The 22,290-nt window shown below is 45.9% G+C and overlaps 1 protein-coding gene across 11 annotated transcripts in view; it reads right to left on the bottom strand.

Moving 5' to 3' along the window:
- Positions 1 to 22,290, bottom strand: part of DAG1 (dystroglycan 1) — a 55,096-nt gene that overhangs the window by 10,340 nt on the left and 22,466 nt on the right. For 10 of the 11 annotated variants that reach the window (XM_019631749.1, XM_019631740.1, XM_019631765.1 and 7 more), the window contains one exon: positions 6,046 to 6,444. In XM_019631749.1, coding sequence (XP_019487294.1) covers positions 6,046 to 6,330 — 285 coding nt within the window. In that variant the 5' untranslated portion in view covers positions 6,331 to 6,444. Of the gene's footprint in view, positions 1 to 6,045; positions 6,445 to 19,601; positions 19,623 to 22,290 lie in introns of those variants that run through there. The other variant, XM_019631794.1, reaches the window with a different exon arrangement.

Raw genomic sequence — 22,290 nt, forward strand, 5'->3', positions numbered from 1 at the left:
AACTGCATTTGGTGAGAATTCCCTCACACTATAAATCTTTTGGAGGGTCCTTTGGGCTTCAGTGTTGGCACCTTCCAACCAACACCTCTAGACAGAACAGTCCCAGGGATTCAGGCTGGGCCCTTCCCTGAATCACCCCCAGATGTGCTGGAGGGTCTTCTTAGTGGTCCATTTCAAAGTGGCACAGGCTGCTCCCCTGTGACACCCGTTGCTTGGGCCTCTAGCAGACAATCACTGGTCCTGATGCTAAACCTGAAAACCTTAAATCAGCTCATGGCTCTTGCCAAAGAGGTCAGGGCCACAGGCTCATATTCTGAACACAACCTGCCTAGCCCAGTCAGTGCCCTTCTGGCCTGAGTTATAAAGCATTTTACCTAAGATTAACTGTTCTCATCTAAAAACAAAAATTCATATTTTTCCCCCAAAAGTAAGGGACAGCTTAGCATAATCATAGCCATTAATAAAATTCTCAGAATCAGTCCCTCAATCTAAGCCCTGACATCATCTATTTTTACTTTATCATGTTCTTTTAGTTCTTGTCGGTAATTTTTTTTTTAAACACAGAAGCCTATATTTTCAATAAGTATTTGAGTTGATACGTCTGGGCAAATGCCTGACAACCCACCCCCAAGGACGCCGTGCTTCGCCAGCCTGCATTTCCCGGTGTGCTGTGTTCACAAGGGGTCCATTCAGAGCTGGGGAACACCCACTCAAGGCAGGAAGAAACTGCAGTTCATCTCACGCAGGCGGGGTTGCCACAAAGCTCTCAAGCATCCAAAGAAACGCTCCTTTCATGAGCTCCCCCTTCCCAGCCAAAAAGAGTATCCATTGTTCTCAGAGGGACAATTGGGGGCCCATACCAGCAGCTGAGAGCATAGTCCCAGGAAGGGCTGCTCCCAGTCTGCCGACATCTTGGGCTGAGGGCAAGTCCACATTGTCTCCAGGCAAGGAGGCTCCAGGGAAGCAGTGCTGAAAAGCCATCCTAGCTGGCTCGACCAAAATGAGACATCTGAGGGGCTCTCGATGGGCGGCCCAGTCACTTCAGGAGATGCAAAGCAGTCTCTCCTGGCCACCCTAGAGAGGGGTTAGAACACTTTCAGGCATAGAATCGCCTTCCTCAGCCAGTGAACCACACTCACTCAGGTCAGAGGAAAGGTACCTGCAGGGAGCTGGCGCCAACCCCGAGGGAGGCAAGAGTCAGGACGGGTAACTTATGCTATGGCCAACTTGGGACAGCCTAGGATCCCCCCAGCTGGCTTCTGTGGGACCCATCCCCACAGACCCTGATGAGGAGGAAGGGGGCTCTAGCATCCAAAGGCAGATGTGGGAGCAAAGAACAGTTAAGACCAGGGATGAGCTTTGTATACAGGCGTCCAGTCTGGTCCGAGGGAGCACACGCCAGGACCATCTGCTTTAGGGTGTCCTGAGGTCACAGGAGAGGAGAGCTTCATGGCACAGGTCTCTCAGGAAGGTCATGCTGGCCATGCGGGCCTGGAGATCGCCTGAGGCTCCTTCTTGCATCATTAAATCAATGGAGTCCATTGGAAGTTCAAGTGAGGTCGATAATATCAAACCGATTCTTGAGGCAGGGCCAGAGAACAGCATGGGAAGTACCAGGTGCTGGCCAGGCTGAGACTGGACAAGGGTGATCCAGATATGACAAGGTGTCCGGCCTGGGCCAGAGCACAGGATCTAAGACCTCAGGGCTACATCCTCCAGGCTGGCAGGTCCCCTGTTCCTTCTCCTGATCTGCTTCCTTGCAGCCTGGTGCATAAAGTACAGGGAAGCCCTTGTTTTAGGAGCTGATGTTACCTGATGGGCACACCTGGCTAACACCAAGCAACACACCCTCTGCCACTGTGGTTCCCACAGTTGCCACCTGAAATAGTCAGCATAACCAACAGCCCAAATAAGTCAAACAAGGCTCAGCAGGCGACCAGTGCAGCTCACTTCTCATGAGACTTAATTTTCTACTCTTTCAACAGACTGTTACTCAGGCTGTTGCAAATACTGAATTATTCCATCACCAACCCCTATGCACAGCCCCTGCCCAGTCAGCAAGTATGACAACCACACCATCGAATCTCGTCAGATCTCAGGCAGACGCTCTGCCTATGAGTCCTCATTAGGCAGCTCAACCATGTCCACACTGGCTGGAGGGCCAACCCTCACCTGGGAACCCCACGAGGCTTAGTCTCTTTGTGCCCCTGACATGGGCTGGCATTTCTCCCTGCACACAGCCAGGTAGACTTTGACAACCCAAAGCAGGTTTGCAGGCACGGAAGGGGTCCTCATTCATTCCCTCTGCCAGCCCATAAACATTTGAGGGACTACTATGTGATGGGAGTCACACATGCAGACTAACAAAAAACAAGAATTTCAAGTACAGAAATTTGCTAAGAAGATAACGTAGGGTTTTGTGGCAAAGCTGGTTTCATCAGCATGGTGTACAGGGCTCCAAGACCCCAGATTATGTTCAAGTTGAGCCTGAAAGAGGTGGTTATTCCCATGCTGACAAAAGAGAGAAAGTTAGAGGCCTGGGGTCGGCCGTGGAGTTGGCATATTTGTGTGGCAGAAAGGGGCCAGTGTGGCTGGGAGATGGTATGTAAAGGCTTAACCCTAAATGCAGCTCGGTAATGGGATGTGGGGGTGGAGTGTTAGCAGGTTTAAGCTTTACAAAGATAAAGATGTCTCTGCCTCAGTGCAGAGAATAGACTGAGGGGTGAAGGACAGAGGCGGGGGGCCTGGAAGAGGTGAGCAAGTGGTGGCTTGGATGATGGTAGGAATGATGGGTATGATTTGGAGGTCACCCCAGCAATGGGCAGCCATTAAAAGTTACATTCCCAAGGAATACTTAACAAACAAGGGGGAAAAAAATCTCAAGCTACAGTGAATGAAAAAAAGGTTAAAATATGTCCAGTGTGACCCCAGATCCATCTAAGGTGTCTGTGTGGGTGTGTGACATGGACGCCTGTTAATGAACACAGAAAGTGACGGAGTTCGCTGAGTGGTAGGAACCACAAGAGATTTTCTTTCTCCTTTTTCTACAATGTGTATTTATGCGTTATTATTATAATAAAGGGAAAAAAACAACTTTATAATATAAAGACTTTTTTTTATAGGGCCCCAAGACAGGGCCACATGGGGCCAGTTTACTGCAGTTAAATACCTCTCTATATATACTTTGCCCATTTTTTCCATAAAGAAAATGAAAACACACACACATAAAGATTTTTCAATCCTGTTTTACACACAGGGAAACCAAAGCCCCAGGAATGAAGTCAAGCTTTCTCATCTCATTTCCCACCCCACACAACCTCGGTGGGGAGACTGGCATGAAGAGTCACACGTCTTCATCTGTTTTCTACAGGCTGATGATCAGCTACTAAGTGGTCTGCTTTCTCCAAATAAATATGCTCAGATAAAATCCTGTTTTCCCAGTAAAAGCTCTTTACTCCCCTGGTGAGTAAGCCTGTTAAAGGTCTCTCTGCCAGATACAGCAATATCTGGCTCACTGTATCAATTCACCTCTGGTCAAGACTAATCCATGTAAAACATTCCGGTGGCCTCTGGAACAAGGGCAACCACTGCAGTCTGGATATTGAGAAGATCAAATCTAAAGTTGGCATGAAATGTACCCCCCCCGCCACTGCCATTCTTCATGTAATGGTCAGACTAGCATTTGGCTTGCTAGGAATATTGTGAAGATCACTTGGAAATCTTTTGCAAGCACACTGCAAACTAGAAAGAGCTCTGTGGAAGTGAGCTAGGGCCTTCAGACCACCTGTGAGATCACAAGGCCACCCTGAGAACAAGCCATGACCCAAGGAGAAAAGGCCAACAGGGAAAAGGAAGCGAGCACAGTTGGGTGCAGGTGAGGAGGGGGTCTGCCCAAATTCAAGGGAGAGGGGCAGAGATCCATCTCCAGATGGGAAGAGTGGTATAGATTCTGTGACCATTTCTAATCTAGATAGATGCCTGGGGCTGTGGGTCTGAAAGGGGCAAGGTGGTAAGGCCTGACCTGAGTACTGTGTGTACCCAAGGAGTACAATGGAAGTGCCACTGTGCAAGTTTCCAAGCCCAGGCCTTAAGAGACTGGCACTTTCCACTTCTTGTTTCTTAGAATACCTAATTATGGAACCCAGCTATCGTGCTGTAAGAAAATCCAAGCAGCCCATGGAAAGAAACCAGGGACCCTGACCAACAGCCCCAGATAAGCTCTGTCAACAGGCAGCACCAACTTGCCAGCCATGAATGAGCCATCCTGGAAGTGGGTCCTCCAGCCACAGATGAGTCACTCTAGTTAGTGCCATATGAAGCAGAGGGAAGGTTCCCCGATGTGCTCTGAATCCCTAAATTCCTGTCCACAAAATTGTGAGCAAAATAAATTGGTTGTTTTAAACCACTAAGTTTGGGTTGTCTGAATACACCAATAGGTTGCCAGAACACTGTGTATGTAGACGTCTAAAGGTAAAACAGACGTAGAAACTACCATAACAAAGTAAAGATCTTGGAATATTTTTAGTTCATTTTCAAGCCACACCTCTAAGGAAAGAATGCTTTAGGGCAGGGGTCAGCAAACTATGGCCGTGAGCCGAATCGGGCCTGCCACCTGTTTTGTACAGCCTGTGAGCTAAAAATTGTTTTTGCATTTTCCAATGATTGAGGGGGGAAAAAAAATCAACACGAATAATATGTCTTGACATGTGAAAATTACATGAAATTCAATACAGTTTCTTTGCCCATTCATTTACATACTGTCTATGGCTCCTTTCACACCACCTGGCTGAGTTGAGGAGCTGCAACAGAAACCAAACAACCTGCACAGCCTACAAGTAAAATTCTTACTATCTGGCCCTTTGAGGAAAAGTGTGCTGACCTCTGTTCTAGGAGATGTGCACAGTTTGACAGGTACACCCCACCCACCTACATGGCCCCCCTTCAAACTCACTCTAGGGGAGGGTTGGCCGAATGGCGCATTGGGTGGGAGTTGGCTTGGGACGCCAGCTCTGAGAAGCAGGGCCCCGGTTCAGATCCCACACTAGGGCCAGTGACGCTGCGCCCTCTATGGCTAAGATAGTGAACAACAGCTCGACCTGGAGCTGGGCTGCGGTGGGTCACTGGCGACGGCTAGGCTGCAGTGAAGCTGCAGTGGGCTGCCATAAGCTACCGTGAGTGACTGGCAGCCCACGTGAGCGGCTGACAGCCAGCATGAGCTGCCAAGAGTCACTTACTGTGAGCGGCCATCCAGTGGCCGGTGACCGATCTGCCTCACCTAGGAGGAGCGCAAGGATAATGCCAATATGGGCCAGTGAAGTGACGTCCTCCACAACTAGACTGAAGAACAAAAGGAAAGCAACTTGTCTGTTCCCCTTCCCCCAATTCCCCAATAAAATCTTTTAAAAAAAAATATTTAGGGGAAACTCCAAGGTCCCACATCCTCAGACAAAGGACTGGAGCTTCTTCACACAAAAGCTTCCTGTTTCACCAGATTTCCATCCTGGGACAGCCAAGACACTCTTCCTGTTATATGGGTCTCAGTTCACATCCCCAAAAGGAGATGGGGCAAGGCTGAAGTTTGGGTACTAATTCTGGTACTTAAGTGACCATGTACACTAGTAAACACAGAATACCAAATTAGAGCAAAACTCCTATATTTATTTATAACTTATATTTAAAAAATAGCTTTAAAGCATCTAAAAGTTCTGAATTTCTTGGGTTTAATCCCATGGTTAACGAAAAGAGACCTTTTTCCATCAAATCCCTAACTCGATGACCAAGAGATCTTCCAGAGGCCAGATGCAAAGCCTTTTTAATGGTGACACCTTCAAAATGGGAGTAAGAATGAAGGTTTAAGATGCTATTCTGAGATATATGGGGAGCCTTTTGTGAACATCAGTGGCTGTCCCTCTCTTAAGGGGCACTTAGCAGGGCCTGGAAGAACTGAGCTCAGAATTGTTGGAGCGCAGAATTGAAAATCTAAAACCTAAAACTAAACTGGAAGACGAGAAAGAATCCTCACATATGCTTTCCATCCAGTCTCACCTTGATGACTTCTCCATTGGAGGCAATTAAATCTGTTGGAATGGTCACTCGAAATGAGCGCCCGACGACAGCAGTGCCATCAGGAATGCCAACCACCGTGGGAACAGCCTCATGGAGCTCTGTGAGCACCGAGTGCATAGACGCCTCAAGCTGGTTCTCCCAGTCCCTGACGGCCTCCGAAGGTTCACTGGGCCAGTGGGACTGAGTCACGGCCACGGACAGCAGGAGGAGAAAGGTCCTCCCCCAGAGGGGGAGCAGCAGCGAGAGGCCCACAGACATCCTCATCCAGGGCTGAGTCTGCTCAAGTCGACAGTCTCACTAAGAAAGGAAGCAAGCGACGTGGTCCCAGGGCTGGGTCCTCACCCTCTGCACACCTGCTCCATCCCAGGCATCCAGAGCCTGAAAGAGAAGAAGAGTCGTCTCAGACTTCAGCAAGTCCCATGGTTTCAAAGTCGTACACAGCAGTTACCACCCCATAAGTGCTCCTGCCAAGAACATCTACCCTGAGTTGGATCAAGTCTCATCCTGCATTGTCCAGTGCCGAGCTGCCAGCTGCACGTGGCTCCTGAGCACCGGAAATGTGGCTGGCCCACTCAGTGTCAACTATACACTGGATTTTGAACACTTTGTATAAAAAAGGAATGTAAAATACCTCATTCTTTAAAAATATTTATTACATATTGGAATGATAATATTTTGGACATAAATATATTATTAAATATATTAGGTAAGTAATAAATATTAATAAATGGTAAATAATAAATATATTAAATTAAATGTGTTATTAAAATTAATTCTACCTTATTTATTTATTTTAGGTGAGCCATCCTGCCACCTGTTGGCAGTTCAGCGGCAGCTCAGCTCGGGCTGGGAATTGAACCAGCGGGCGACCCTGTTGCTCAGAGCTTGCACTCTTGAGCGAGCTCTTAACTAACTGAGCCACTCGGCTGGCCCTATTTTTATTTATTTTTTATGTGACTACAAGAAAACAGTAAATGAATGTGGTTCACATTATTATTTCTGTTGGGCAGTGCCACTCTAGACCTAACTTCCACTTGACAGGAAATATAGGCGCCATGAAGACACAACCAGACAAATCTAGAATGCAGGACCTTCAACAAGATAATTGGCGTGGTTGTCCAAATACTGATACCCCTAAACACCAGGGACTGTTCTAGATTTAGAGACAGCAACTAGATGCAGTGTGTACACGTGACTGGATCCTGGATTTACTTCAGAAAAACAAAACTCACAAGTCTAGCTCCCAAAGAGGTAGTAACTGGGGAATTCTGTATGTGGACTGCAGATAAGATCTACTGTTAATTTTCTTAGGTGAGAAGATGGTGGTATGGCTCTCTAACAGACTGTCCTCAATTTTGAAGTATTTAGGGATAACATAGCAAAACTAACTGCCAACTCACTTTGAAATGGTTCAAGGGAAAAAAATGTGTGAGTGTATATATAGAGATAAAGCAATGTGGCAAGTGTAACTATTATTAAGTCTTAAAAAAAGATATTTGAAAAGACTAAAACATCATGTATTTACACAGACGTGCAGCAAATGCCCACTCCTCACACCCAAGCATAAATCACAGGACTCAGTTATTAAACACAGATCTGCAAACTCTGCCAGTGAACACTTACTTGGCCTCTCTTGCCCCCACACCCAACAGTGACTAGAACCCTGCACACTGTCCCCTCACCCCCACATGGCTTTAGGCAGCTCATGACACCTGCCCTAAGGCTGGGAGCCCCACAGATGCATTGTGGGACTTACTGGGTTACCACAGGTGACCACAGCCATCACGAACAATTGCCCTGAGGCAAAGCTATCAAGGGGCCATGTGATATATTTTTTGACCTGGGTAATGTAAAATAAAACTGTTAAGAAAACAAGGCTACTGAAATGGGCGGTGTATTCTAAAGTCAATGTAAATCGAAGCCAATCCCAACTGGGTCTTTTTGTTGTTGTTTTTTGCGATTGATTTTGCTCTTCCTGTTCTTATTTTTGTTTTTGAGACAGAGCCAAACCACAAGAAAGTAAAACAATTTTGGAGGTTGGGAGTCCTCTCCTGCCAAACGACGATGTATCATAACGCTGCTGTATTTAAGGCAGTGTACATGGAGCAGAGTAGACAGTGCCTGTGGAACCAGACGGAGCCCAAAACCTGCTTGCAAAGGAGCTGTTCAAAGGCACCTGGACACGTGGCCATGTATGCAGAAAAACAAATACAATTAGGTTCCTCCTTCACTTTTTCCATCACAAACAAGATAAATCTCAGGTGCATTAGATACACAAATGCAAAAAGTAGAATTTAAAAACTTTTTAGAATATAGCAGAATGTCAGGATAAGGAAGGATTTTATTTAAAAAGACATCAAAAACATAAAAGAAAAAGACAACTGGACCTCCACTTCCAGGAAGATGGAGTAGACATATTTTTCCATTTTCCCACTAAACACAATGAAAAATCCTGAACATTATATATAAAATAAATATTAGACTCTACAAAAAGTCAAAAAAAGGCAGACCAGATAGGGACGCCAGGACTCAAGGAAAGACCCTGTGAGTTCCTTTTTGCCTCATATATCCCAGAATTGGAGTTGAAGAAGCTGGCAACCCAGAAATGCCAACGGATGAGACAAAAAAAGGTCCCAACAAAAGTCTGCTCTCTTTAGCCAAAGGAGCAGGAAGGGGGTAGCCTAGCAAGACAGAAAACATTTAGACAATAACAGCTCTATTCTAGCCAAACACCACGGAAAAAACTGTGGCCCCACTCCCACCCACACAAGCAAAAGCCAAGTGGAGAACCTAGACTTCCACCCTCATGAGCTGTAACAAGGCGCCCTAATATCAGAGAAGGCCAAGTAGGGACCTGGGACTTTCATACCACTGGCCATTAACAGTGCACTGCCCTCCTCCTCCTCCAGCCCCTCAGTGTCAATGGAAACCACATGGGAAGCCTGGATTTCTACTCATATGCTCACCCAAGCAGTAACAAGGAAACTCTCCCCTTCCCTGCTAGGATGGTGTCAGAGGAGGACTAGTGGAGGCTCAGAACTTGTACCATTGCTCAGTGGTATCGAAGCCTAGGGAATTAGAACTCCCACCCCTGCCCAGCAGTAACAAGGACTTCGCCCACCTTCAGGTAGCAACGAAGGCTGACTGGGTTATCTGGACTTCTACCTCCATTTCCCAGTAATCAGGCAGCACCTCCCCCACCCTTCCCCTGCCAGGAGAGTGTCAGAAAACGCCAGCTAAACAGAATCCCAGGGTTCCAGAACAAAATACAGAATTGTCCAGGTTTCAATTTTTAAAAATCACTCATGATAACAAGAACCAGGAAGATCTCAAACTGAATTAAAAAAAAAGGGCAATCAATAGATGACAACACCAAGATGAATAAAGATAGGTAGAAAGTAAAAGGATGCAAAAAGACATATCATAAAAATATTAAATAAAGGAAAGCAAGCGTGTCTATATTACTATCAGATAAAGTAGACTTCAGAGCAAGAAAATTATCAGAGACATAATGACAAAAGGCTCAATCCACCATGAAGAATAGCAATCCTAAATATATATGCACCAAACAACAGAGCTGCAAAATATGTAAAGCAAAAACTGAAATAAAAAAACTTAAAAATCTACAATTTTAGTTGGAAACTTCAACACCACTATCTCAACAATTGACAGAACTAGAAAGAAAATCAGCAAGGAAACAAAAGAACTCAAAAATACCATCAATCAGGGCTGGCCAAGTGGCTCAGTTGGTTAAGAGCTCACTGAAGAGTTTGAGCTCTGAACAACAGCGGTTTGATGCCCAGCCCGAGCTGAGCTGCCACTGAGCTGCCAACAGGTGGCAGGATGGCTCAGCTAAAAATAAATAATAATAATATATACCATCAATCAATATAATCTATTAGACATTTTTGGAGCACTCCATCTGACAAAGATGTTTTAAAATGTTCATGGAACATACACACAGAACATATCTAGGGCCATGAAACAAACCTCAACAAATTTAAAGGAACTGAAATAATACTGAAGTGTTCTCCAACCACAATGGAATCAAATTAGAAATCGTAACTGAAGGATAACGGAAAAATTCTCACACAATCTGAAAACTATACAACATCCTTCTAAATAATCACAATGTCAGAGAGGAAGTCTCAAAGGAAATTGAAAAAATTACACTGAACTAAATGAAGATAAAAATATGTTTGTGGAGTTGTATTAAAATTTGTCAGACACAGCTAAAGCAGTGCTTACAGATGAACTTACAGCACTTAATTCACAAGAAAAAAGGAAGTCTCAAACCAATAACCTATGCTCCCACCTCAAGAATCTCAAAATAAGCAAATGAATCAATGAACAAACCAAAAGCAAGCAGAAGGAAATAAGAAAAAGCAAACATCAATGAAACTGAAAACAAAAATAGAGAAAAAAATAATAAAAAAACTTTATTTGAAAAGATTAATAAAATTAACAAATCTGTAGTAAGACTAATAAGAGAAGGCACAAATTACCAATATCAGGAATGAAACAGAGGCTATCCCTATAGATCCTAAAGACATCAAAATGTTAGTAAGGAAACGGGTCAAATAACTCGCAAATAAATTTAACAAATCAAATGAAATAGACCAATTCCTTGAAAAATACAAACTACCACAATTCACCCAATAAAGATACAGATAATTTCTACTAAGAAAACTATTAAGGAAATTGAATTTGTACTTTAAAAACTCCCACAAAAAGAAATATCTAGGCCCAGATGGCTTCACTAGTAAATTCTACCATTTAATAAGAAAAATTAACACCAATTCTACACAATCTTTTCCAGAAAGTAGGAGGAACATTTCCCTATTGCTTTTATGAAGCTACCCTGATACCAAAATCAGACAAAGACAAGCCCTCCCCCAAAAAAGGAAAAAAAAAGAAGATACAGATCATTATCTCTCATGGACATACACAAAATCTTTAACAAAACATTATCAAATAGAATTTAGCAATATATAAAAAGAACTACACCACGACCAAGTGGAACTTATTCCAGGGATGCAAAACCAGTTCAATATTTGAAAACCAATCAATGTAATCCACTACATTAACAGACTAAAGAACAAAAATCGCATGATCATATCAATTGATGCAGAAAATGTGCCTGATAAAATTCAACACCCATTCATGATAAACACTCTCAGAACACCCGAGTGATATGGATGCCAAGAGACAGGGGTAGACAGAGATGAGAGTGATAAGTGGGGTAGGGCTGGGGCTGGGATCTGGATTTCAGATGCCATTCAGAATATGCTAGACACATGCATGGGGACAGGGCTTTCCAGTCCTGAGAACAGTCTGCATGCACCCTTAGTTCCTAGGACAGCATTTGCTCCCTAAGGGCTCAGAAAAACACGTGGAGCAGCTCTACAAAGGTATGAGAAAGGATCTGAAATTCACCTGTCTTAGAAAGTTAACGAAGATGTTCTATCATTTGGCAGGACACCACCCTCTCATCAGTGCAAGGGAAATTATCTTGTTCCACGCCAAGGCCACATGTGACCAGGCAGTTCTCACAGGACTTCAGACACATTTCTCTATGGGGACCTTTCCTCCCTGTCATCGGTGGATGGCTGGGTCACTTTTGCCCACCAATGATTTGCCAGCAATTTTAATTGCCACACTTCTCCATGGGGACACCAAACAACCATGGACTCAGAAGCCGGGTCCTGTGGGCACCAGTTCCAAGAACCACTTAACTCCCAGTGACCTCTGCAGGGTCCTCTACCAGGAAAGGCAAGGAAGGAAACACCCCCAACTCCTCAACACCCAGTGTTTCACTGTATTCTGGGTGGAAATCGTCTCCTCAGAGCCCCAAAAACACTTATAAGGTTTTTCTTCTCTTTTCTGTTTGTTTTTTGTTGTTGTTGTTGTTTTAAAGATTTTTTATTGGGGAATTGGGGGAATGGGAAAAGTGCTCGGGAATTGGGGGAAGGGGAACAGACAAGTTGATGTCCTTTTGTTCTTCAGTCTGGTTGTGGAGGACGCTGCTTCACTGGCCCAAGTTGGCACCATCATTGCGCTCTTCCCAGGCGAGGCAGATCAGTTGCTGGCTTCTGGACGGCCGCTCACTGCGGCTGCTGGCTACACATGGTAGCCCATGGCAACCCACTGCCACAGGGGCTGCAGCCTACGCCGTTGCCGGCGACTCACAGCAGCCCAGCTCCAGGTTGAGCTGTTGTTCAGCATCTTAGCTGTAGAGGGCACTGGCCCTCATATGTGGGATCCGAACCGGGGCCCTCTGGCATCCCAAGCCAGTTCTTAACCATCGCGCCACTCGGCCGGCCCTGTTTTTTGTGTTTTTTTTTTAATTTCTCACTTTCTTACCTGTCTGCTTTTTACTCCTTTTATAGCTTATTTTATCATTTAATTTTTAAATTTTTCTAGGTCTTTTATTTTACGTTATCTTAATTGTAACTTTAGTTTTCTTTACTGTTGCACAATGCTTCCTTTAATGGCCTTTTCCTTTCTTATATATTTTAACTCTCATTTAGTAAATGGCTCAGCTCAACCAACACCCCAGGACTGGTTGGAAGGGCGGTAAATTGTGGAAGGGCAGGGACACGTCTGTTGCAATCCCTGATGTATGTCACGCACACAGGCAGTGCCAGATACACACCTAATGAATAAATAGGGAGGATACAGGACTTTTTTTTTTTTAGCTTCTTCCTATGTCTTTACTCTTTAATTTACTTACTTTTCTACTTATTAGATCCAGTTGGTCTTTTCCTTTTCTAATCTGATTCTCCATTTGAAAATTCTCAGCTCATTTTAAAACAGCAACAGTGTGATGAGACACACCCTGTCCTACCAGAACATAAGCTTAGTCTGCTATCTGCAGACACATGACGACATGGGGTATCTGTTTCATGACTAAGTGCTCCACATTTAGAAAGCGGGCAATGTCCCAGGCAGAACTCCAACTGCTAAGTGTTGGTTTTCCATGCTCTGGGGAGAAAAGATCTTTTGGCAACTTGGCAAAAAGCACCCTTGTGTCTTTCTGATGCTGGCTTCCTATATGCAAGGGTTATGTCTCCTCGTACTAGGAACTTGGCAGGCTGCACCCACACCCACATGAGGACGTCCCTCTGGAAGGTTTTACACATACTCACACACTTGGTCATTCAGAGATGGAGGCCCTGCAGAGATCCTCCTCGTTTTTCAGGAACCAAGTCCCCAAGAGAGGTAATGCTCAACCACGGTCACACAGGACCTGTGGTGAGAACATGGTGGCAGGAAAAGGTGTTCAGGATCCAAAGAATGACTATGGCCAGAGTCGCCCGGTCTTCCTGACACAGCCACTCATTTTAACACTGCCCATGCACACTTACATTATACCCTCTGGAACACCAGGAAGTGCTCAGAATGTGTCTCGGCTGAACTCATCACTGTCCAGCTGATAGAAGCTGTCGAGGCTCTCCTACTGAGAAATGGGTAGTGGGGATGGCTAAGTCATTTCTCTGTGCCAGTACCCAGTGCAGTGCCTGCCACTAAGTCTGGGCTCAGACCCCAGTGAAATCCAACTCTGCGAAGAACAACCTTCCCAGAGCCCTGGTGAAGCCCCGAGCTACAAACAGCCATGGCATACAGTATGAAAAACAGGCAGCAGTTCCATCCTTAGTCCCAGATATTCCACCCCAGGGGGCAGAGACCTTAACAGTGTTCGAGCCTGCAAAGCCTGGACAAGTCAGACCTTTTGGGACACTGCTGTCCCAGAGCAGCCACTCAGGCTGCACTCTCCTTCTTCTCTTGGTAAAAGTCTGTGTTCCTGCTCCAAGCGTCACGAGCGCCAGGCGAGAGCGCCCACAGTGCCCTAGCCACCCATCCGACCCCTCCCTGGGCCAGCAGCAGGGGCAGCGCCTCCACAGGAAGCTGGCAGGGTAGAGAAGGAAATCTGAACAAGGGACCCGCACCAGGCTCCTGGGGTACCGTTCAACGATGAGCGGACAGACTGGGTTCTGTGAGAAGCCCAGGGAGCCCCCGACCCTGAGGCTCACTTCAGGGAAGTACCTCACCCAGAGGAACCAGAGCTAGTTGGGGGTGGAGCCGGCCATCCCCTGCATCTGCTGATGGCCATGCCCAAGCTTCCATTCTCCAACATTGACATTGGGGTCTCTCCAGTGATGGGCAGATGTAAAAAGTCATGTTCCCAGCAGTGCCTAAAAGGTGGTATCCTTTGTAAACAAAAACACATAAAATATACATACCATTTTTATTAGGCAGGTATATTTAAATTTTACTAGATCAGTCAGCAAGGACACAATCAGGGAATCGAAGCACTTTACAGTGAAAGGATTAGACCCCAGGCATTGGAACACGGAGGCAGAGTTCAGCAGGACAGACTCTTTCTGTCACCAATACTAATCCCTATCTATATGCGACTAAAGCACGTGTCTTACATGGAGAGGGGCGAGATATGTGCCCATGAGGCACAGGCCTTGTGACCCTACTCTGTACAGACAGCCTTGGGTCCCTGGGTACTAGAAGGAGATTCCTCTGGAATCGTAGCCCCAGGAAAGCAGCAGCTCTGTGGCGTCCAGGCTGCCTCCCCAGAGCTAATGGGTGCCCCGTACACGCAGAGGCTCAGTCAGTAAATGCTTTCCACTCAATAAATGCCAGGAGTGAATGCGTACATGGTACCAACTCAACTCATAGTAAACTTACTGTTTCCTCACATGCATGAAAACCCCCAGAGAATGAAACCTTAAGATAGCTTCATGAAAAACTCTGAAAGAACAGCTCCCTACTAGGTTTTACTTTCTAAGAATGAAGGAAAAGTTGTGAGAGTAAACCCATTATTAACTACACAAAATGAGGCAGAGGCAGCCCATTCACCACTCCCAGGAACCCCACCCCCCATAGCTGTGTTATCTAAAAATTGTACTTAAAACTGTCCCAATTGCTACCATTCGCCATGGTAATTAAAAGAATTAAGGAAAAGGAGGTTTTCTTTTAAAAACCAAACTAACATCATAAAATTCCATGTCCCTGTTTTAAACGGTTTTCAAAAAGTCAAAAGCAAACAACTACAACAACCACTTTTGGTTCCATCTAGCAAAAGGCTTTTGTCCAGACACTCAGAAATTAAATGTCAGTCTACCATTAATATAAAAATTCTGGAGGGTTACCCAATTTAAAACTGTTCGATCCGATAGCCAACCGGATGTACTCAACACAATGGAAAACAATAGTGTGAAGTCATGTTATTTGGGCTCCAAATACTAAAAAGACAGCAGGCCAATTTCTCTGCTTGGAGTTAAAAGCAGGCTTTTGTCACTCCTTGGCGTGAGAGGAGGAAGGTGCTGAGCAGAGTCACTAGTGAAGATTCATGGTGTCACCCCAGAATCGCTCGCAGCTCCAGAGGCAGGTGAGGTTTCCCTAACACGAGGCAAGTTCCTGCCTGGCATGTGTGCTGTGGGAATAGCACCAGGGTGTGTGTGGGGACAGCCCCGTGGAGACACCATCAGGGAGCTGAACAACCCACCCAAGGGGTCCAGGGTCACATACACAGCAAGAGATTTGAAAGTAAAACTAGGTGGGAGAAAACAATTACTGTCTCTGAGAAGCAAACGCTACACAAGTCTATCAAACAGAAAAGCTACTTTCACTTGCCTCACTTGGAAAACTCAGCAAATTCTCACTTAATACAGATACCGAAAGCAAAGGTCCAGGAAGGGCAGTGGTTTCTGCTGATGGTAATTTGTTTTTTTCAACAAAGGCAGGAAGGAAGCAAAAGTTTAATACCTGGCTACAAACTCACTCAGGTGCAACCGGTCCTAGAAGAAGGGAAGAAGGACAAGGTTCAAAACCCAGGGCTGAATTCTCCACTGGCCTGTGGTTTTTAACTTGGGTAGGTTTTTAACTTTTTATGTGATAAAGCTCACTGAAAAAACAGTTCCTTCTACACTCCACTGAACTCCCTATGCTGTTAAACATACTCACTACTACAGAACTGTACACTGAAAAATGGTTAAGATGGTAATTTTTTTTTTTTTAAGATTTTATTGGGGAATTGGGGGAAGGGGAAGAGATAAGTTGCTGTCCTTTTGTTCTTCAGTCTAGTTGTGGAGGACGCTGCTTCACTGGCCCAAGCTGGCACCATCATCGCGCTCTTCCCGGGCGAGGCAGATCAGTCGCCGGCTTCTGGACAGCCGCTCACTGCGGCTGCTAGCTATACACTGCAGCCCATGGCAACCCACTGCCACAGGGGCTGAGACTCACGGCAACCCAGTTCCAGGTTGAGCTATTGTTCAGCATCTTAGCTGTAGAGGGCAGTGTCACTGGCCCTCATGTGTGGGATCCAAACCAGGGCCCTCTGGCGTCCCAAGCCAGTTCTTAACCAATGCACCACTCGGCCGGCCCAAGATGGTAAATTTTACGTTATGTATATTTTACCACAATTATAAATAAATGTTTAAAAAAAAAAAACATTACTCAAGAGTCACACCAATTAGACTTCAGAAAAAAACACTTATGAGGCTTAGGTCCAGTCTTTCAATCATCGATGCCCAGGTAAGGCACTAAGGACAGAAAAGGGTAAACTGATCCTCAAGACAAGGCCCAGGTCTAGCAGCAGCTGGACTTGGAGATAGGGTGGAGGTGGGGGAGGAAGTGCAAGAGGTGGGCGGCCAGACTCAGCAGAATCCAAGTGGGAATGAATTACCACATCCACGGATCCGTGTGGCATCCAAGAACCCAATTAAAGCAAATTACAATTATCTCAAGACAGCCCAACAATAATTAACACTTCAGTGCATATTTATGGCTCCCTACCCCATGCTAGGTGTGAAGATTCATTTGGGATGCATGCAGTCTTCCCAAACTTCATATAAAAATATTCAATTAAGATTTACATACATTACAAAAGCATAAAACACAGAGGTCATAAACTAATACTTATATATTATAAATAGGCATTTTCCAAGTAGATGATTACAGGAAACAAAAAGTTGCCTTCTGCTCCCCAAACTTCCCTGACTATCCAGCCACCTCCCCATCTCAGTAGAAAGGTAGAGTGGGACAACACTGTGAGGGCAGGGCAGTCAATGTCTGTCTGTCCTGGTCAAGGCCGGACACCAAGGGCTGCCAGGAGTTGGGGGAGAGGGGATCTGCTGCAGGGGTCTGCTAGCACCAGGCAGGCACTAAGCAGCCATCAGAGTACAGGGAAAGAGGGTTTCCTCTAAATCCCAGAAATGATTAACCAAGCACAAAAGCAGTAATCACCTGATTTCACACTTTGAAGTTAAAAGCTAAGCTTTCTGATAGAGTCTCCATTATACTACAAAAGATTAAAAATAAGTGCCTGTAGCTCCAAACTAATATGCTAATCTGACTTCAGTGAATTAAGTTTAGAAAAAGTGTGCCACTGCTGGCCTTCCTGACCTAATTAGCTAATCAGACTCCAAAACAAGGGAGTGGGACCAAATGTCGAGGTGGTCCAGCCACCCCCAGCTCCCTACTCGTCCCACCCCACCCCCCAACTCCCCCCACTTACTGCAGTCCTTGGCCCAGCCAGCAGCCTCACAATACAGGACTCAGGAGCCAAATGGAGATGCCCCGGCCCCTATTTGGTGACTGTGAGTTCTTCCATCTTCACTGTAAGGCACCATTGTCCCAAGTGGTTTTCTAGGCAAATACTTCAACCTTCCATGTTTAAAGTTGCGACCCACTTTTGGTTACATTCTTATTTTGGGTCACATTCTTAAGGCTCAACCATCAAGAACATTTCAGCCATGCCAGAAATTTACAGATCAACAAACCTTGTTTAAAAAAGGACAAGACACAACTAGCATCCATTCCCTTTGCTCAGACTTCCTTGCTAGCAGAATTCCTTCCCTCCCACATACAGCTCTGTCTAATTGGCCCTTACCTACCTCTGCCTTACCACAGCTACAAGATCTAAACAATCACCAACTTTCCTGGTAGGTTTCAGGGGTGTGCTTCCAAAGGCTGGAGCAAAACAGACAAAAGATGGCCTAGCAGACTGTTGGAAGCCCTGCCCCGCAAAGCCACGGCCATGCTACGACCAGGCAGTGAAGCAGTGGACAAGGCCAACGCAGAGCGGGACACGAACGCCTGCCATGCCCCCGGCCTCAGGCTTGCCTAGTGGTACCTGACAGCACCAGTTCCCTGAGAGCTGATGCAGGCATAGCTCCTGGGCCAGATCGTCAGCTCCCGCATTGCTGGCCTTCACAGCAGGGGTTGCTGGGCTCCCCAAGGACCACGGCACAGATTTAGAGCACTGTGTCCAGTTCAGGCACCTCTACACCAAGGAAGATGGAGAAAACCCAGTACCCCAAGGGCTGTCTCCTCCTCCTCCTCAATGCTCCAGGAAATCCCCAGCCACATGCCCTCTGCCACAATATGGATTTACACCCAGGTTAACACAACTGAAGAAGTCCTTGAAGACACCCTTGTCCTCACCTCCCACAGCCTCTACCTCCTTTCTGCAGGCGTGGATCACTCCCTTAGCACAAAAACAAAAGTGGGTTTCCACTCAGCAGTAATTACTTGGAAATTAATTCCTGCATTTTACAATCCAAGGATTAAAAATCAAAAGCAAAAAGGGATAAGGGAAGGACAAATGCAAGAGCTCTTCTATCGTAACAAAAGGGTGCAGCTATAACTTACATATTCCCACTACTGGGGAGAAAGTAGCAGCTGGGAAGTACTGTCAGAATCTCCTGATGCCTGGAAGGTATTGTCTTCTTTTTCCAAAAAGAGCTGGGATCTGAATTTCCAAGCTTTCAGGCACGGATGGACTCCCACAGCCCAGGTGGGCAGAGATCCTACCAGCCCACAGCTTAATGTTTCAGGTGCTTTATCTTTATTTCCCATGAATCTTCAACTGGCTCCTAAAGTGAGCGAGCACACAGGTGCCTTGCCCTTCCCGGTCTCTATATAAATCATTTGTGCTGGGAGCTAACTACTTAAAGGACCTCTTTTATAAAGGGAAAATTTATTTTATGTCTTCTCATTGTAGAAGATTGCCCAATGAATCTTAAAAGTTCTGTGGGCTTAAGAATAGACCTAATCAAGAGTCAGGAACCTCTGCTTTGCATGTATCTCACACAGGGTTAAAGATGACAGAGGGAGAGATTTCATGGCAACACAGTCCTGACAGGCTGGCCCCTCAAAGCCATGGGGCTAGCCACTCCCCGACCTCTTAGAACTTCCTTGGTCAGTAAGATGAAAAGGACAGGAAGGCAGAGAGGTCACAGGCAAGAGAGAGTGGGTAAACCAGACGGAGCTGTGATTCTATCTTCTCAGACTAAAGCTGCCCTACAGAGCTTGACTAATAAAACAGGATGTGGCCTTTGTCCCTATATCTGTCCCTCCCCCTAGTTACCTTGTGAGATTTCTGTATGGGGGAGTGGGAGATGCAGAGACAAGACAGGCAGGGCAGCAACCAACAAGGACTGGGGAGAGCGCCCTCCACAGCCTTATCAAGTTGTCCGTCCTAAGGCAGCAAGACAGGCTGGGCTTGAAACATTTCTTACCTGGTTGAGAAAATGTCACAAAAACAGCAGTCCTCACTCACTCTCTGTAGCTCCCTCTTTGTAGGATCCTTTTCTGGATCTGGCTGACTTACAACCCAAGTAGGTGTCCCACCCATCAACCTGCCTCAGGGCTGGAGAGAAAACAAACGGGGAACCACAGGCTCCTAAGAGATGCTTCTCTTCCCGAGAGAGGGAGAGCCCTCCAGTCCTCTGCCAGTCTCAGACCACTACCAGCTATATTCAGCAAGTGATTAGAGGAAAATCCAGACTTCTTTGGGACAAAGAGCTAGAAATGTAGCAAATTCACGGTTACTAGTAGAATTTAAGTAGGGAGCTGGAGGTTTGTTTTTCTCTTAATCAAGCTCTCTTTATAAACTCATCCACAGACACCTCAAGAAAGTCACTCAAACTCTACTTGCAGGAGGGCTAAAACGCAGGAAGTCAACCAGCACACTCTTGACACAGTTTCCACCTCTCACACCACAAGGTTAAGTGCAGCCGCAAACTTGCACAGCAGCTTCTGGGAGGGTCAGCTCTGTGAAGTAAACAACTGCAGCTAATTCAAAGTCTGCAAACTGAAAGTTTGCAAACCTGTTTTTCAAAATACTTGCAATGCATCCGGGGATCTCAGCTATCTCCTGCTTTTACAGACTAACTACTAAGTATTAAATTTGACACTGACCATGGGGCCAAGGATGTGACAAGGCCTCCATAGGCATAGCAGACTCAGCAAGCGCCTCGCACAGGACTGGAGTGCACCTGTCTGGTACTGGGTACTTCCCTGAGGCTCGTGCTCTGCTGGGTGATGCCACAGCACCAAGTGCAGCGCTGGGCACCAAGCCTGTCAGTGGTTAGTGTGTGGCTCTTGTCATGGGCCTGGACACAGCAGGCTTTGAAGAAATCATTTCCAAAACATTCTGAAGGAAGAGTGAACATGTTCTAACTTCATCTACCCCTCAACAGGAAACCGATGGTCCTGCCCTCAGAACCTCTCAGCTGTGGGGTTCTGTCCTCTCAGTCCGGGGGAGGCAAGAGGCAGTGACTAATCAGAGGTCCCAGCACTCCAGAGCGCCAAGTGACAGCAGGTGCAATAGAACAACAGCAATTTTTTTGTTTTTGGCCAACAGGATTTTTTTTCAACTATTTTATAAATCTACGTCTGTTCTCAGAAACCTTGTTTTCTAGGCAAATACAGAATGAAATAACACCACCTACAATGATCAACAGCATGAACAACATGGCAAATTAAATAATGATACCTCGTGTTTGTTTCGCTCTTTGGAGGAAAAACACTGGATAAATATCACAGAAATACCTATTTGCTCCTGCAATAATTGCTTTTCTTTTTTCCACAAGCACCTTGCTCTAATAAACACACAATGGGAAATATATTTTATGATGATTTTTATTCAACAAATTTTGACCACCTACTCAGGATCAGACACCATCCTACCTTCCTTCACCTGCTCTTTAATTCCAACTCCATTCCATTGGCGTTTCAGTCTCTTCACAAATGAAAAACACCATAAAAATGAAAATGCTTGCCATTACTTAGAACAGGGGTTGGCAAACTGTGGCTCGTGCACCACATGCGGCTCTGAAAACTGAAAATGAAAATAAAACTATCATAGTTTCCTTTATAAAATTTTTAAAGGATATTATTCACATAATGGTGATTTCATTTGTTTTATGGCTCTGGAATAATTTTTTAATTGTTGTGAGGGGCAGGATTGGCTCTTATCTCAAAAGTTTGCTGACTCCTGACTAGAAGATTAAAATCTCAAGAAACATGAGCTTCCCTTGTTTCTCAATAGAAACGTTGCCAACTAGCCTGGATGTCCCCTGAGGGCTGGAACAGGGTCAAATTCACCTGGGTCCTGGGCTCAGGCTGGTTCAGTGGGGGCTAGGACAGCCGGACCCAGCCAAGGTGGAGGAGAGTGAATGTCAGCACCAATCAGGGAAAGCCAAGGTCTCAGTGTGACTTCCTAGACCAGTCTGTCCATCCAAGAGCACTGGGAGGGGAGGGCACAGGGGGTACATGCAGACATCTGCTTTCCCTTGTCCTTCCCTAGGATAAGGGCTATGGTCACCACCCAGTGATGTGGGCTAAGACCCAGCCTTTCAGTCAAGTTCAAATAAGTCAAAGACGGAAGGAAGTGGTCACTCTGTGGGCTCCAATTCCCCACAAGCTAGGACACTGCATCACTGCCCAGCACAGAGGTGTCTACTGCACCCTCAGGTCTCTGCTTATCTTCAGGACTAGGCTTCGAACCCTCCTGTCCTGAGGCTGGCTGCCCTTCCTTCACCCCTACCAGAGTGCTTTTCTTTCTATCCAAGCAGGCCCAATCCCTGCCACCCACTCACTGAGTGCTCCATGGCCTGTTCTCCTGAACGCACTGCTGCAGGTGATCCGACAGCACAATCATGCTCCACTTACCCTGGGATGCTTCATCCCACTACAGCCAATCAACAGAACAGGCGCTCAACACACATTTGGTTGGTGACTTGACACAAATCAATGTTTTTCCTCAAATGTGGCACTATACCCAAGTTCATTCCTTGCCTTTGCTTTACCACTTGAAAACCAACTACCGTATTTGCCGGCGTATAAGACGATTTTTTGGCCCTGAAAAATATGCCTCCAAGTGGGGGGTCGTCTTATACGCCAGGTACACTTCAGATAGACTGC

Source organism: Hipposideros armiger, unplaced genomic scaffold, assembly GCF_001890085.2.
Source record: "Hipposideros armiger isolate ML-2016 unplaced genomic scaffold, ASM189008v1 scaffold_18, whole genome shotgun sequence".
Classification (NCBI taxonomy): domain Eukaryota; kingdom Metazoa; phylum Chordata; class Mammalia; order Chiroptera; family Hipposideridae; genus Hipposideros; species Hipposideros armiger.